Here is a 14,783-nt window from a genome sequence, read left to right as displayed (position 1 = left end):
CTCTGTTTACTCTCCTTGTGGTTTTTAAAGTGTTTTGTTATACTATTTTTGCTGAGTTACTCTTTCGCTCTCTTTCTATCTCACACTCTTTGCGAATTGGTGGTTTCCCTGTTTTGCAGAATCACTCTCTCTCTGTATCTTTGTTCTGCAGAATCACTCTCTCTATCTTTGTGAATTGGTGGTGTCAATGTTTTGCAGAATTACTCTCTAGCTTTGTGAATTGGTAGTGTCCCTGTTTTACAGAATTACTTTCTCTCTCTCTCTCTCTCAGATGATGGGATTGACTGGGATGGCAAATTATGACTCGCCCTAAACGCATCGAAAGCAAAACCGAAGTATTTTATGTAGCGAGGTTAAACCGTTTGCAGTGTTTTTGAGCAAGCGGGTTCAAAAATGGTCACAGGAAAATGAATCATGGAAAAATTCCCCACGCTGTGGTCCTAAGAGTTATTGAATTGACCGAATTTTGTAGTTCATCCAAACGGGGCTTAATTGTTTTCCTCGATTTCTCGATTTTTAACGACTGGTTCCCGAAATTTATATATCATGTGTTGTTAATTGAAGTTTCGGATTTTTTTTATTCTGGTGGTTCTCTCTCAAGTCCAAACTAAAAGGAAATGCGTAAGGCTGATCAAATCATGTTTCGGAGTTGGTAATATTTTTTCATCTATGCGGTGCCTACGATGACTTCCTTTTTTGTCGGCTAGGTTGCATAAAGAGAAAATGTTAATGAGACGAGCACATAAGCTAGTATGTTAAAAAAATAAAAGAAAATAAATTCATAATAAATACCTAAAAGACATTAATAATATAAAAAAGGTGTGGTTTCTATAAGGTTGCAATCTTAAATAATCCAATTAAGGTGCACTTTCAAATATGATAATAACATATAATTTTGATATAAAATATTCTTAAGATTATCCCAAAATCTATTTTCTTATCTAACTATAAAATTTTAAACTTAAAAATGGTTAAAATCAAGTACAACTATAAAAATATGAAAATTTTGAAAATAGACGATCTAGATAATATGTATGTTGTACGATGCATTAATTTTGAGACTCAAAATCTTTTTTTCTTTCATATCATACATCTCGATTCCGAGATTCTCAATTAGAAGGTTTTTCAATATTAAACCAACCTTTTCGGATAATTTTTTGAGGTGCATCTGCAGTTTGACATTCTAAGGTTGCAACCTTATATAAATTTTTTCTATATAAAAATTAACTATAACAAGCTAAAGATTCGATAAATTTAAATGGATGCAAAGTAAAATAAAATTTTGTTTAAAATTTAAACAAAAATTAATGGTATTTTATTTTGGTTTAAATGGATTTTGTTAAAATTCTTTTGGTTTAGTTTCATAGTTAAAATATCATGCAAAACATATGCCTTTAGCATGTTGAGAAAGAAGAGAGAGGTTAAGTCCGACAATGGGCTGGCCACCAGAGCCTCAAGGCAAGGACGGGGCTGGCTGGTTACGGTTATGATAGTGCTTGCTGGTTTGTACGAGGTTGCAACCTTAGACAATCAATGTAAGGTGCACTAAGAATCTAACCTTATCTCTTATTATAAAGTTTTATAATTCCAAAATAGTTCAAATTAGTGTTTAAAAAAACGCCGAGTCTCGTCCGGTTCGACTCGGGAATCGCCATGGGGGGATCGAATCGGTTAAAAAAACGGGAATCGTCCGATTCTAGAGAGAACCGGACGATTCTGCACAGTGACTCGCCGATTCACTGTACGGAATCGGCGAGTCCGTGAAGAACACCGGTTGCACAATGTTCTTCACGGGATTCTTTGAAATTTGTCATTTTTTGATCATTTTTCTTATTTTTTTGGCATGTGATCTACTTTGCAGGCTGTAAAGAGCTTTATTCAGCTTTTACATGGATTAAATGGTTGAAAAATTTGGTGTTTTTGGATCACGAAACTTGCATTTTTAGGGTTTCCGCCTTTCCTTGTGTTTCATGCCAAATAGGGCATGAATCTTTCAAAATTTATAGGCATTTTGATCGTAAAGTTGTGCATCAAAACCTTTTGTTACTAATTTGTGATAATCGTTGAGAAAAACAGAGTTTTTTGGAGATTAAAGGCTTCGGTTTACAAAATCAGGTAAGAAGTTTGGGGTTTTTTTTTTTTCTGCCATATGATTTATTTCATGACATATTTTGAAGATAATGAGTTCAATTTGTAGGGTTTTTAATCTTTATTGTATCTATTATGATTTAAAATTTTTAATTTTATGTAATTTAGGCAATTACAGCATAAAATTTGAGATGAACACAGAGATGTTTGCGGAACCAAAATTCCGCTGTTTTTTTTTTTTTCTACCTTTTGATTTTTTTGCATGATATATTAGAAATAATGTGTTAAAAATTTAGGGTTTTGATTCCTTATATTGTTGTTTATCAGAAAATGCACTCAATTGGATGTAATTTATTCACTTAGAGGTGGATTTTTTAGTTAAAATGGCTTATGTAAAATGGCTATGGGAAGAAAAGAATTTTTTTTTTTTTTTTTTTGTAATCCATGATCGAATGTTTTGTAATACTTGATCGATTTTTTTGTAATCCATGATAGAATTGTTTTTTTTTTTTTTTGTAATCCATGATCGAATTTTTTGTTTTTTTTTCTTTTTTGTAACCCATGATAGAATTTTTTGTAATCCATGATCGAATTTTTTGTAATCCATGATCGAAATGTTTGTTTTTTTTTCTTGTAATCCATGATCGAATTTTTTGTTTTATTTTTTATTTTTGTAACCCACGATAGAATTTTTTGTAATCCATGATCGAATGTTTTGTAATCCATGATCGAAATGTTTGTTTTTTTTTTTTGTAATCCATGATCGAAATGTTTTTTTTTTTTTTTGGTAATCCATGATCGAATTTTTTATTTTTTTTGTAACCCATGATAGAGTTTTTTGTAATCCATGATCGAATTGTTTTTTTCTTTTTTTGTAATCCACAATCGAATTTTTTGTTTTTTTTTGTTTTTTGTAATCCATGATCGAATTTTATGTAATCCATGATCGAATTTTTTGTAATCCATGATAGAATTTTTTGTAATCCATGGTCGAATTTTTTGTAATCCATGATCGAAATGTTTGTTTTTTTTTTCTTGCAATCCATGATCGATTTTTTTTTTTTGTAAACCATGATTGAATTTTTTGTAATCCATGTTCGAATTGTTTTTTTCTTTTTTTGTAATCCACGATTGAATTTTTTGTTTTGTTACTTTTTTTTTGTAATCCATGATCGAATTTTATGTAATCCATGATCGAATTTTTTGTAATCCATGATCGAATTTTTTGTAATCCAAGATTGAATTTTTTGAAAATTTGTGATTTTTTTTTTAATCCATGTTCGAATTTTTTTTTGTAATCCATTATCGAATTTTTTGAAAATTTGCTGTACTTTTTTTTTTTATTTCTTTTTATCCATGATCGAATTTTTTGAAAAATGATGATTTTCCGAAAAGATGTGAAAATCGTGATAAGGTTTTTATTATCATGATGTATTAAACCCAATTTTTAATTTTTATTGTTTGAGTTTGCTGTACTTTTTTTTTTTTTTCCATGATCGAATTTTTTGAAAAATGATGATTTTCCGAAAAGATGTGAAAATCGTGACAAGGTTTTAATTATCATGATGTATTAAACCATATTTTAAAATTTTATTGTTAAAGTTTTTTTTGAAAAAATTGTATGTTGATAGATTATTTATGCAAAAAAATGCATGTTATTATATTTTTAATGCAAAACTGTATTTTTTTTATCTGTTGTTCATGAATTTTTTAGTTGGAATGACTGATGTTAGCTGACTCTGTGAAGAATTGTTTTTCTTATTAATTTTTTAATGCAAAAAATGTATGTTCTTGATAATTGAGTTGTAGCCATGTTTGGAGCTTGCATTTTGTATTATATTATCCTGAATGTTTGTAATTGATATGTACGAAAATATTATTGTCAATAAAGGTATTGTGCAATAACAAATAACAACAAATATGACTACATGAACTACCGCAACATATTATCACTACACATGGTGATTATTTTTCTTTTTGAACTGTCAGGTTAATTTTATACTTTTTACATCTTAAAACAGTTGAATCATGTCAAGATCTGCAGAAGATCTTGCATGGCAACATGGGGTCTGACTTGATCCCAACAAGAAAGACAAAATTATTTGTAATTATTGTCAAAAAGTGATAAGTAGTAGGGTACATAGGTTCAAGCAACACTTGACAGGGGTTAAGGGAGAAGTTTCTGCGTGCACTAGTGTCCCTAGTAATGTAGAAAAATAGATGGCGGCAATTATTAATGCTAACAAAGGTAAAAAGTTTGCCAAACATAGGATGAATGAGGAGATAGCTAGTTTATATACATCATCAAGCAGGAATGATACAGAAGAGCAATAATGGCCTAGAAGAGCAATATAATAATGAGCTGGACATAGCCACAAGATTGAGTTTACATGAACAATATCAGAAGGAACGTGGGTTTAGAATGCCCAGTGGGTCTAGCTCAGACATGCAGGGTGGGCCTAGCTCAGATATGCATGGTGGGCCTAGCTCAGATATGCATGGCGGGCCCAGCTCGAGCATGTATGGCGGGCCCAGCTCAAATATGTATGGAGGGGTTGGTGGCAATATGTATCAAGGAGAATCAGTTGTTGAAGAAATTGTTTCTAGGTTACCTAGAAGTGCCAGTATTGCAAGTCATGGTCGTAAAGACCCATTTCTCTCAAAGCCTAAGTCACAACAGATGACCCTAAAAGGCATAGTTAAAGGTACAAGAAACATATTAGGGAGATATGTTGGTAAATGGTTCTACGATAAAGGGATTCCCTTTGATGCAGCCAATAGCCCATATTTTCCACTTATGGTCAGTGCAATCCAGAGAGTCGGGCCCGGGGTAAAACCCCCGACGGCATATGAGCTCAGTGGGCCAATATTAGATGAAGAGGTGGAGGAAGTTAAAAAGTGGATTGAAGAATATAAACAGAGTTGGCCAATGACAGACATTACTCTCATGAGTGATGGTTGGTTGAATAAAGTTAGCAAAAATGAGTTTTTAAACTTCTTGGCCTATTCCCCAAAAGGTACAACTTTTTTGTCTAGCAAAGACGTATCAGGGACGAAGAAGGATGCAAACTTCTACGTACGACTATATGATCAGATAGTGGAGGAGGTGGGAGATAAGCATGTAGTCCAATTTATTACGGACAATGCGCGTGCATGTGTTTCTGCGGGCAGCAAGTTGATGGATAAGAGGAAGCATCTAGTATGGACCCCGTGTGCTGCACACAACATCGATCTTATGTTAGAGGAGATCGGTGAGATCAAAATTATGAAGGAGACCATAGAGGAAGCAAGGTTGGTGTCGAGATTTATATACAACCACTCTAAAATTTTATTTTTGTTTAGAGAACACTCTAAGAAAAAAGAGATAATCAGGGCTGCCATAACCCGCTTTGCGACCGATTATTTAGCTGTGGACTCCATTCGAGAATCTGAAGGTGCATTAAAGAGATTGTTTACCTGTGAAGAGTGGTTAAATGACCGCCTCTCGAAGTCCAGTACCAGTATAAAAGTGGACAACATAGTCTCAAATAAGCGGTTCTGGTCTCGATATTCCAGTGTTGTAGAGGCCACTGCCCCGTTGGTCACGGTGTTAAGAATGGTGGATGCTGACAAGAAAGCTACCATGGGTATCCTTTATGAAGGTATTGAGAGGGCGAAATCAGCTATTGGGGAGAAGTGTAATTTTGCTAGCAAAGTGATCGAGATTATAGAAAGGAGGTGGAACACCAAATTTGGACGTCCAATTCATTATGCTGGTAAATATATATTTATATCATTACAATGTTTCAGTTTAAATCATTTTTTTATGAAATTGTAAATGACATTTTTCTACCTATATATTTTTTAGGTTACTACTTCAACCCAAAATTTTTCTATTTGACACCTGAACAACCCCACAAGATTATGGAAGGGGTCAGATACATTATTGCAAGGTTGGAGAGAAGCCATCGAAACCAAGTAGCAGCAATACAAGAGGTATTATTTAATGTTTGGGTAAGAACTTCATTGAGTTGTTATATTTGTGAGGAATAATGCACTAAAACGTAATATATTTGTTTTACCTTGCTATGTATAGGGATGCTATAGGATCCTTCGGAACTAGACTTACCAGGAATTCTCGAACTATGATGGATCCAGGTTATCCCCTCGCTAATATTTTGTTCATTCATATATTTAATCTTATGAATTGCTCTTGCCCTTACAATGCTTTTTGCATTTTAATCCAACTGAATGGTGGGAGATATATTGTAACAATCCTAAACTTTCAAAAAAAAAAAAAAAAAAACCTATTAATACATGACTATTCGTTTGAACATGATGGTCCTTAAGGACCATCGTTACTTTTAAAAGCTTTTGTTTTAAAAGCTTTGTGTTTCCTTGCTCTTGCCACGTCCACTAAAGGACGTGGGCTTTAGGTGTTTAAAGCGTAAACTAACGCTCACACCTGTAACGTAATAAAAGCTTTAGGTGTTTAAAGCGTAAACTAATGCTCACCCTTGTAACGTAATGAAAGAATAAAATAATATGTTAGTAGAATTTAAATTTAGAGAGGTGAAGACTCCTACCTTAGAAAACTTATGAGATTTTTCTCTCTGATCGAAACACAGTGAACTCCTCTCTCGAGCCGAATTTTTATCGGAAGCTCCCTCTCAAATATTTGTGTGATAACTGCAGTTTCATTTTTAGTGCTCGTCGGGATCAACTCTAGAAGATATTGTTGTTGTGCTAGCTTAACTTTCTTTTGTTACCTTGATAACTGCGGTTTCATTTTTAGTGCTTGTCGGGATCAACTCTAGAAGATATTGTTGTTGTGCTAGCTTAACTTTCTTTTGTTACCTTGTAAGAATTCGCCACTATAAATTTGTCCTATCAAGAGATGTATATCTGCTTTGACTGTCACATCTCAGGAATAACAGTATTGTAAATTCTTGGGGTGTGACATATATGGTACTGATGCACCTCACCTAAAGAGGATAGCAATCAAGGTGCTCTCCCAGACATGTTCTGCTACTGGCTGTGAGCGCAACTGGAGTACGTTCCAATGGTTGCACACTACTAGGAGGAATCGACTCGCTTCTAAGAAGCTTCATAAACTAGTTTACGTTCATTATAATTTAAACCTCAGAGAGCGACAAATAAGAAGGAAGCTTGAAGACTATGGGCCGATAGACTTAGACACAATAATTATCACAGACACAGCATACCAATGGGCAGTAGAAGAGGCCAGTGTTACATAAGAGAGCGTTCCTTGAGGCTATCGGTGATGAAGATCTTGAAGAAAGTGATGAGCAGCATGAAAGAGGAAGCAGCCAGCCAACGTATCCACAATTCATCGGAGATGTCGGTGATATTGCACCTAATGAGGGAGAGTGGGAAGGGGGTCTAAGAGAAAATGAGAGAGATGATGATTCTGAGGCCACCCTATCCCAGCCATATTATTCACATATCGAGTCCCAACAACAACAGTGTAGGGATGAGCATGAAGGATGGACAAGCTTCGAGGATTTTGGATTGGGAACACAACAAAACACTAACACTCAGGGATTTGGGAATAGTTAGACGCTTGCTAATATCGATGATTCGTTTTTAGATCGAATCAATGAATTGTCAAACGAATTCAATCAATGGCACCAGTGTGACCAAGAAGAACAACAACGTCGTCTATCATTTTATTTTTAAATCATATGTTACTAATTTTATGCTTTATTGTAGTCCATGTATGTTGATATACTTATTCCATGATAATTCTATGTTTATCCTTTTGTGTGATGTAAATTAAATGCTGAATGGCGGTTCATGCAGGGAAAGAACATATCAATATTCGCATATTCATTCAAAAACATGAAAATTCTTAATGGAGTACCGTCGTTTCTTATTGAATTCCTAAAAAACAATATTTATAATGAATTTTAATAATTTTTTCTGATTTTTTTGAAGCTTTATTCTGACCGATTCACCCGATTCCCAATCCGGATCGCCGATTCGCCGATCCGGATCGGTTTTTTGGGTGCTCGATCCGGGTCATCGATCCGTTTTTTAAACCATTGGTTCAAATATATTAGATACATAACCACATCAAAATCTTGAAAATAGACGGTACTGTTATACTTCATTTTTGACGTACTTGTATCTCCGAGATGTATAAGGAGAGAGACGGTAGTAACCTAGTTTTTCCGTCGCCAAAGTCGCCACAAGACTAGGGAAACACTGAAGAAATAAGGGCCTGATATTGGGCGACCTCTGAAGAAGTGTCCGAATGCCCTCAAATTGCATGAGGGTACTTTTGAATGACCTAAGGACACCCGTAGAGTTTTGTCACGTTCTGACAACTCAGCTTTTAAATTTAGTTCCTGTCATGCTAAAAATATACCCTATAACTACAACATTATTTTCTAGGTCTCAAAATAATATCAGACCACCACCATTGGATCCGGAACGTCGAAAAAATCGTAGATATCAAATTTCGGCTCAATTGGCCAATCCGGGACCAATCCAAACCTAACTTACTAAAAAAGGGTGAGTTTTATTATTTTTATTCATTAAATATGTAATTTCCAACAATTCTAAAGGTTTTTTAGTATCCACCAATGTTTTGAGGTTATTCTATATAAGCAAAATGACGTCATTTGCAAATGAGTTTTGGAAATCAATTGAAAAACTTGAGAATTCAAAGCGTTTAGGCTTCTTCTTTTTGCTTGATCCCGAACTCAAAACTCAAGGAGAGCGGAGAGAAACAATTACTAGAGAGAGAAACTACCCCTAGGTATCCCTCACTTCCTAGAACCTCAAACTTCCAACTTCCTAGAGCTTCTAAGTTCCTACTCCCTACCTTATACCCTCTAGCTCTCATACGCCCTACTCCATATTCTTTAGCTTTCCTACACCCAACCATTCTCCATACACCTTAGCTTACTCCATACACCTTAGCTTTCCTACACCCTACAATACTCCATATACCTTAACCTACACCATACACCTTAGCATCTATACATCCTAAACCTTCTATGCATACCAACCTAATCCATACACCATAGTTTCCATACATCTTACCTTATTTCAACCCACCTAAGCTCATACACCTAGACCTTATACCTTAGCCTTAACCTAAAAGGCCCAAATTCTTTCTCTAAGGTGCATACAAAAGGGACACTCGAAGGCGCACCTAGGTCAGAGCTCACTTTCTCTCCTCTCTTTTCTCTCTTCTTTCCTCTCTCTTCTATCTCTTTCTCTTTTATCTTTTCTCTCTTGTCACTTTCACTTTCTTTTCTCTCTCTCCACTCTGACCCACGGCGGGTCCGCGCTCCTCCATCCTCTCTTTCTCTCTCTCTCGCCTAAAAAGACATGGATCCGCACCTAGGGCATGCTCGACTTCTCTCCTTCGTTTGTCTTTTACTTTCTCTCCCTCTCTCGCCCAAGGTCATGTGTTGTAAGCGGGTCCGTCCCCCCTTCAATCTCCTTCTTTTGCTCTCTCATCCTCTCATCCCCTAGTCCAGGCCACAGACCTGTGCCTTAGGCAGGTTTGACTATCCCACTCTACTTTCTCACCCTCCTTTTCCCTAACGGACCCGCTCCATAGGTGGGTCTATCTCTCTCTCTCTCTATCTTACCCACTCCCTCGCGCTCTCTCACCCCCTTAAACTCATGGATCCACGCCATAGACGAGTCCCCTCTACCTACATCTCTCTCTCTCATCATCTCTCCACTCTTTCCTCCCTTAAACTCATGGACCTACGCCATCTCATCATCTCTCTAAATTCTCCTCACCTACTTCCTCACTTCACTCTCTCTAACTCTCATTCTTCATTCATCTATCTTCATCTACCCTCTCTCTCATCCATACTGTCTTTCACTCATCTCTTCTCTTACCCTTGAGCACTTGAGTTGAGGTCTTTCTGAGATAGTTTTTTAGGGTTCTAATTTTCGGGTTGTTGCTCTAACCATCAGTTCACATAGTATTTTGAGTCGTAAGACATACATATTCTCTTGTATTTGATCACTCGGGTTGGTGTCAACCTGAGACATCTTTCTTAGAATTTTAACCCTTGAACTACTTTAACCACCGAGTTACATAGTGTTCAAGCTGTGAAAGATCTCTATCTCTTTGACTCTCTTCTCTTTTCTAATTGTATCACTTTTAGGAGGCTCTCTGGGTACCAAGGTTTCGAGCGTAGTACCTTCCCTTGTCTTCAGTAATACCTCTTAGGAGAGGTTACACTGGGAGACTGCCCAATTTTTGGGTCACCCTCTTTCTTCTTCTATTTTATCATCATCTTCTTCTTCTTATCTCTAAAAGGAGGATGTTTTCTTTTCTTGCACTCCATCTCTCTTTCTCATCTCTTATAAATCTATTTATCTCGTACTCTATTTATCTTTCTAAACTTGGACAGCTCTCGTGAGACTCTTTGGAAGTGATTTAGCGATAGTCTAGAACTACAGATCTCACTCTCCAACTTTGTAGGTGATTTCTCGATAGTCTAAAACTACGTACCTCACTTTCTAGAATCCTCTGGAGTGCTCTTGACTCTGGTCAAAGCCTAGGGACCTTTCCGACGTTCCCGGTGACCTACTTAGAGAGGGGACGTCGGAAAGATGTTTGAGTTGTGAGAGGTCCCCTTCTTCTTCTCTCATATCTTCTCTCCACTCTCCACCCCTCTATCCCTTAGGCTAGACCCCAATCCACCATATACTTACCAATTGGAGGAGATCTCAAAAGTTATATCCTAAAGGTCATTTTTAGTGTGTAGATTTGAGTATTGTGCAATGAAAAGAGGGAGTCGAATTCAAACTGCGCTGCGAGGACATCAGGAAGGCTTTTGAAATGATCTAAGAAAGCAAATTGCCTGGATGCGTTCCCTGAAACCAAACGGTGAGGTAAGTACCCGAGTCCTTTTTTGTCGACTAAAATCTTTCTTTTTGTTAGTTTTTATCTGCACTACAAGCACATGTAAACACACACACTTGGGCCCCGCTGTTCTTCGAGAGATGATTCCTCCGACCGGGTTACCCATATGGGGCCAACTCGGGATGATGAGAAATCGGGCCCGACCGGGTACAAATAGTGTATTCAAGATGTAGTATTTCTAGTACATGAAATATTTTTTTTTTGTCCACGGACTATACAGATGATGAATTTGATGTTTTTTCAACATCAAAAAAATCCTTTTTGGAAGGATTTTAGAGGAGGACCTTAAATGTACATATTAAGGTGTCAAACTTTATATAAACTTTTTTCATAAGTAAAACTATACTAAAAAATAAACCATTTAATTTTTATTATAAAAATTTAAATACTAAAATGATGTCACAAATAATCTTTATCCAGAATTCGATAGAAAAATATGGATGTAATGCTAAATAGTTGATTCCAAAATATAATTCGATGATTACAAAGTATAACATGGACAGTATGCTCCCGTGGGGAGCATGAAATATTTTTACAATTGATAAATTGAATATGATGAAGGGGTGGGAATGAGTTTTTGAAATTAAGCAGCAGTTTGAGTGAGAGAGGATGACGTTTGGGGGTCAGTCGTTTGGCAATGATTTGATTTGTTTGCATCGTCTTGCTTGCGTTGGTAACTGACAAACAAACGCTAATTTGTCCAATGAAATGAGGGTCAAACTGCCTCCTCTTGACGCGTTAGCTTCGCTAAGCATGCAAATTATAATAAAAAATCTAAGTCTCCTCTCCACTCCACTCCACTCCACTCCACTCCACTTCATCGTTGAAGGTCGTTGGGCTTCTAGACACACAGGGCTAGGGCTAGGCTGGCCCAATCCCAACCGTTGCTAGCCCTACCAAGCGTTGGCCATGTGCCCTTGCCATAGCAACCAAGCTGCAATAAGGTTAACCCGGCGGGCCGGGTCGGGCCGGCCTGGCCATAACCAAACCTTTGTATCGTCTTTTTATTTTGTGTTGAGTTTATTAAGCCTTGCCTACCTAGGCCTGGGCCCGTGGTTCGAGTCGCACCGGGGGCGGAGCCGCATTTGTAAGGACCCAAGCAGGGCTTACCCCAGGGCAGGCCTAATTTTTAGGAGGCTCTCTCTCTCTAAGCCGAGAAAGCTTCTCTCTCCCCTTGCATATGCTTGCCCATTAAAGGCTTTCTAGTCAACAGTTCAATTTATACTTAAAAAATTGATACCACTTTGTGATTTCCCTCCACTTCATGAAACATTAGAACGTGTTATGCTTCCAAAAGTGGTCCAAGAAAGGGCTCTCTCTCTCTCTTTCTCTCAACCATGCTTGTATAATGTTAAACCACGATAAAAATTTAGAAATAGTGGTAGATTCAGTTAACCTAACTCTTTTATAAAGAATAAAAGGTTTGTAGTCATTTCATGGAAGCACTTTCTTAGCAGTTCCGAGCTCCATAAAATTAATGGTGGGAGTTGGAGCCTATATCAGCGGCCCATCCCTACATCCCTATCTTATCTTCTACGCTCTACTTGTCGCCATGGTTGGGAAAATGCTAAAATATGATCTGCTCCGGCTCTTTTTAAGTAGGGCTGGCAATAGGCCGGGACCGGTGTTCCAAAAATTGAACTGGCCTCGGAAACCATCCAAGGGCTGAGTCCGAGTAATTGGTCATCCGTCTTGTTCAATAATTGTATGTTCAAAAAAAAAAAATATAAAAAAATCTATAAGAACATCAAAAGTATATTTAAAGTAAGATTAAACAAAACACATCCAAATGAAGTGGAAAAATGGTTCAAAAATGGATTCAAAAGAGTCAATTTGTGTTCAAAGGTATTTTTAAAATTTTTAAAAAATTAGGAAAAATGTAAAAATAAGTATTCGTGGCCAAAACACTTTCCAATCTTTGAAAAATGATAAAAAATATTTAAAAAAAAAACATAAACAAATCCCTTAATTTTTTGGATTTTAAATATTTTTGAATTTTTTTTAAAATATCCGGCTGGACCAGTATTACTTTATGAGACATAATGTTGGGCTGACAAAAAGCAATATACCCATAAAATGATTGTAACAAGGATGGTGATGTTGAGATATGGGAGTAGCAAGATAAAAAGGGATAGAATCCAAAATGAATCCATTTGGAAAAGTTTAGGAGTGGCACCAATAGGCAATAAAATGAGAGTAAATTTAGGTGGCCTGACCATGTGATGTGAGTACAACACCTGTTAGGAGGTGCGAGTTAGTTCAAGTGGAAGGAATGAAAAGAAAAAAGCTAGGCCTAAAAAGACGTGGTTGGAAGTAGTCCGAAAAGATATAGGGACTTATGGCCACGTTGAGAGGGTATGACTTTAAATAGAGCAAAATGACATACCAATATTTGTGCAACCAATCTTAATTAATGAGAAAAAGACCATAACAATGATGTTGACGATCAGCTGGACCACCAAAATTGACCAAAACCAGATTGGCCAATGCCCAATTCTTGTTTGACCGGTTGAGTTTGTGAACATTGGTTGGGCCCCGTCGGGCTTGATCGCGATCCTTACAAGGATTCCCAAGCCCACTAGGATTGGGAAGAAGAGGCCCTCCTTAGCCTAGTCTGAAATTTGCTTCGCATAATTTACGCAAAGAAAAAAAAGGAAAAGTACAGGAAAAAAATCATTGAGCTGGGCCTACCATGTTGTGGCCCAGGCCTAGCCCTTAGGTCACATTTTATCACCCTAGCTCTAGCTTTTTATGGCCAGGACGCCTGGCCTATTGCCAGCCCATTTTAAACAATATGTCATTGCTCACTTGATATGTTTCAAGTTAGGACTGCACAAATATAGTCAAAATTGCGAGAATATTGACGTTATAGACTATTATACTTTGTTTTTTATTATTTTTTAAAAAAAGCTACAAAACCTTTTTGCTAAAAAATATTAATGAAAAGAAAAAAGCATTTACCTTTGCGGGGTGCGGTTTGTATAGAGCCGAGGCTCTAAACAATCAAATTAGAACCCACTTTCTGATTGTATCAAAATATACAGTTTTAATATTGAAAAGTTTTGTGATAGCCTTAATTTATATTTTCATCTTTACTTATAAAATTTAAAGCATAAAAAATAATCAAAATCAAACTGATCTATGAAATCTTGAAAATTTAAAACATTGACTGTCAAAAACCACGTCACAAGATACTTTATTTCCAAAACTTGAAGTTCATTTTTCTTCTAATGTCAATGCAATATTCAAAGACCGTTAGCAGTGAGCTGATTAACACCCTGTGTGAATTCCCAATACTTGCTTTTCGAGAATCGTGGACTCCCAATACTTGCTTTTCGAAAATCGTGGACGTTTGGTAGTTCTAGACCAATAATAAACAATTTGATTAATCATATGAAAATTAGTGCATTTAACACACAATTACGTCATTATTTGTTTAATTAATCCAATCCGTGTATTGGGCAACTAACTTTGAATGTTAGAATATCTAAGAGAGCTAATTAATTAGTCAAATGATTAGGATTAACCTTATCTCACTTTATGTACTTTAACGGTTTTTTGACTGGGTAAAAGTCATGATGAATCTGGGCCATTCATAGAGCATCGTAGTTTTCGATCGATCGATGTGTTGCCACGTATGGGCACGGCAAGAGATAGGCCTATCTCCAACATGTTTTTTCTTCGAAATGAGTTGGTTTTTCACGTGCCACTTTTTGCTTTTCCTAGAACCTCGAGCATGGCACGTGCGACCAACTCTATAGAGAGAGAGAGAGTGAGATTTTTTGAATTTCCA

The 14,783-nt window shown here is 36.5% G+C and overlaps 1 protein-coding gene across 1 annotated transcript; it reads left to right on the top strand.

Moving 5' to 3' along the window:
• Positions 1–5,003: 5,003 nt before the first annotated feature.
• Positions 5,004–6,120, top strand: LOC148781903 (uncharacterized). The gene is made up of 2 exons (XM_088867806.1): positions 5,004–5,843; positions 5,936–6,120. The coding sequence occupies exons 1-2, from the start codon at positions 5,018–5,020 to the stop codon at positions 6,118–6,120; spliced, it is 1,011 nt and encodes a 336-aa protein (XP_088723932.1). The 5' UTR covers positions 5,004–5,017.
• The last annotated feature ends 8,663 nt before the right edge of the window (positions 6,121–14,783 follow it).

This window comes from Amborella trichopoda, chromosome 5 (assembly GCF_054954075.1).
Source record: "Amborella trichopoda isolate Santa Cruz 75 chromosome 5, AtrichopodaSantaCruz75HAP2 v2.0, whole genome shotgun sequence".
NCBI lineage: Eukaryota > Viridiplantae > Streptophyta > Magnoliopsida > Amborellales > Amborellaceae > Amborella > Amborella trichopoda.
This window is presented reverse-complemented; position numbering and strand designations above follow the sequence as displayed.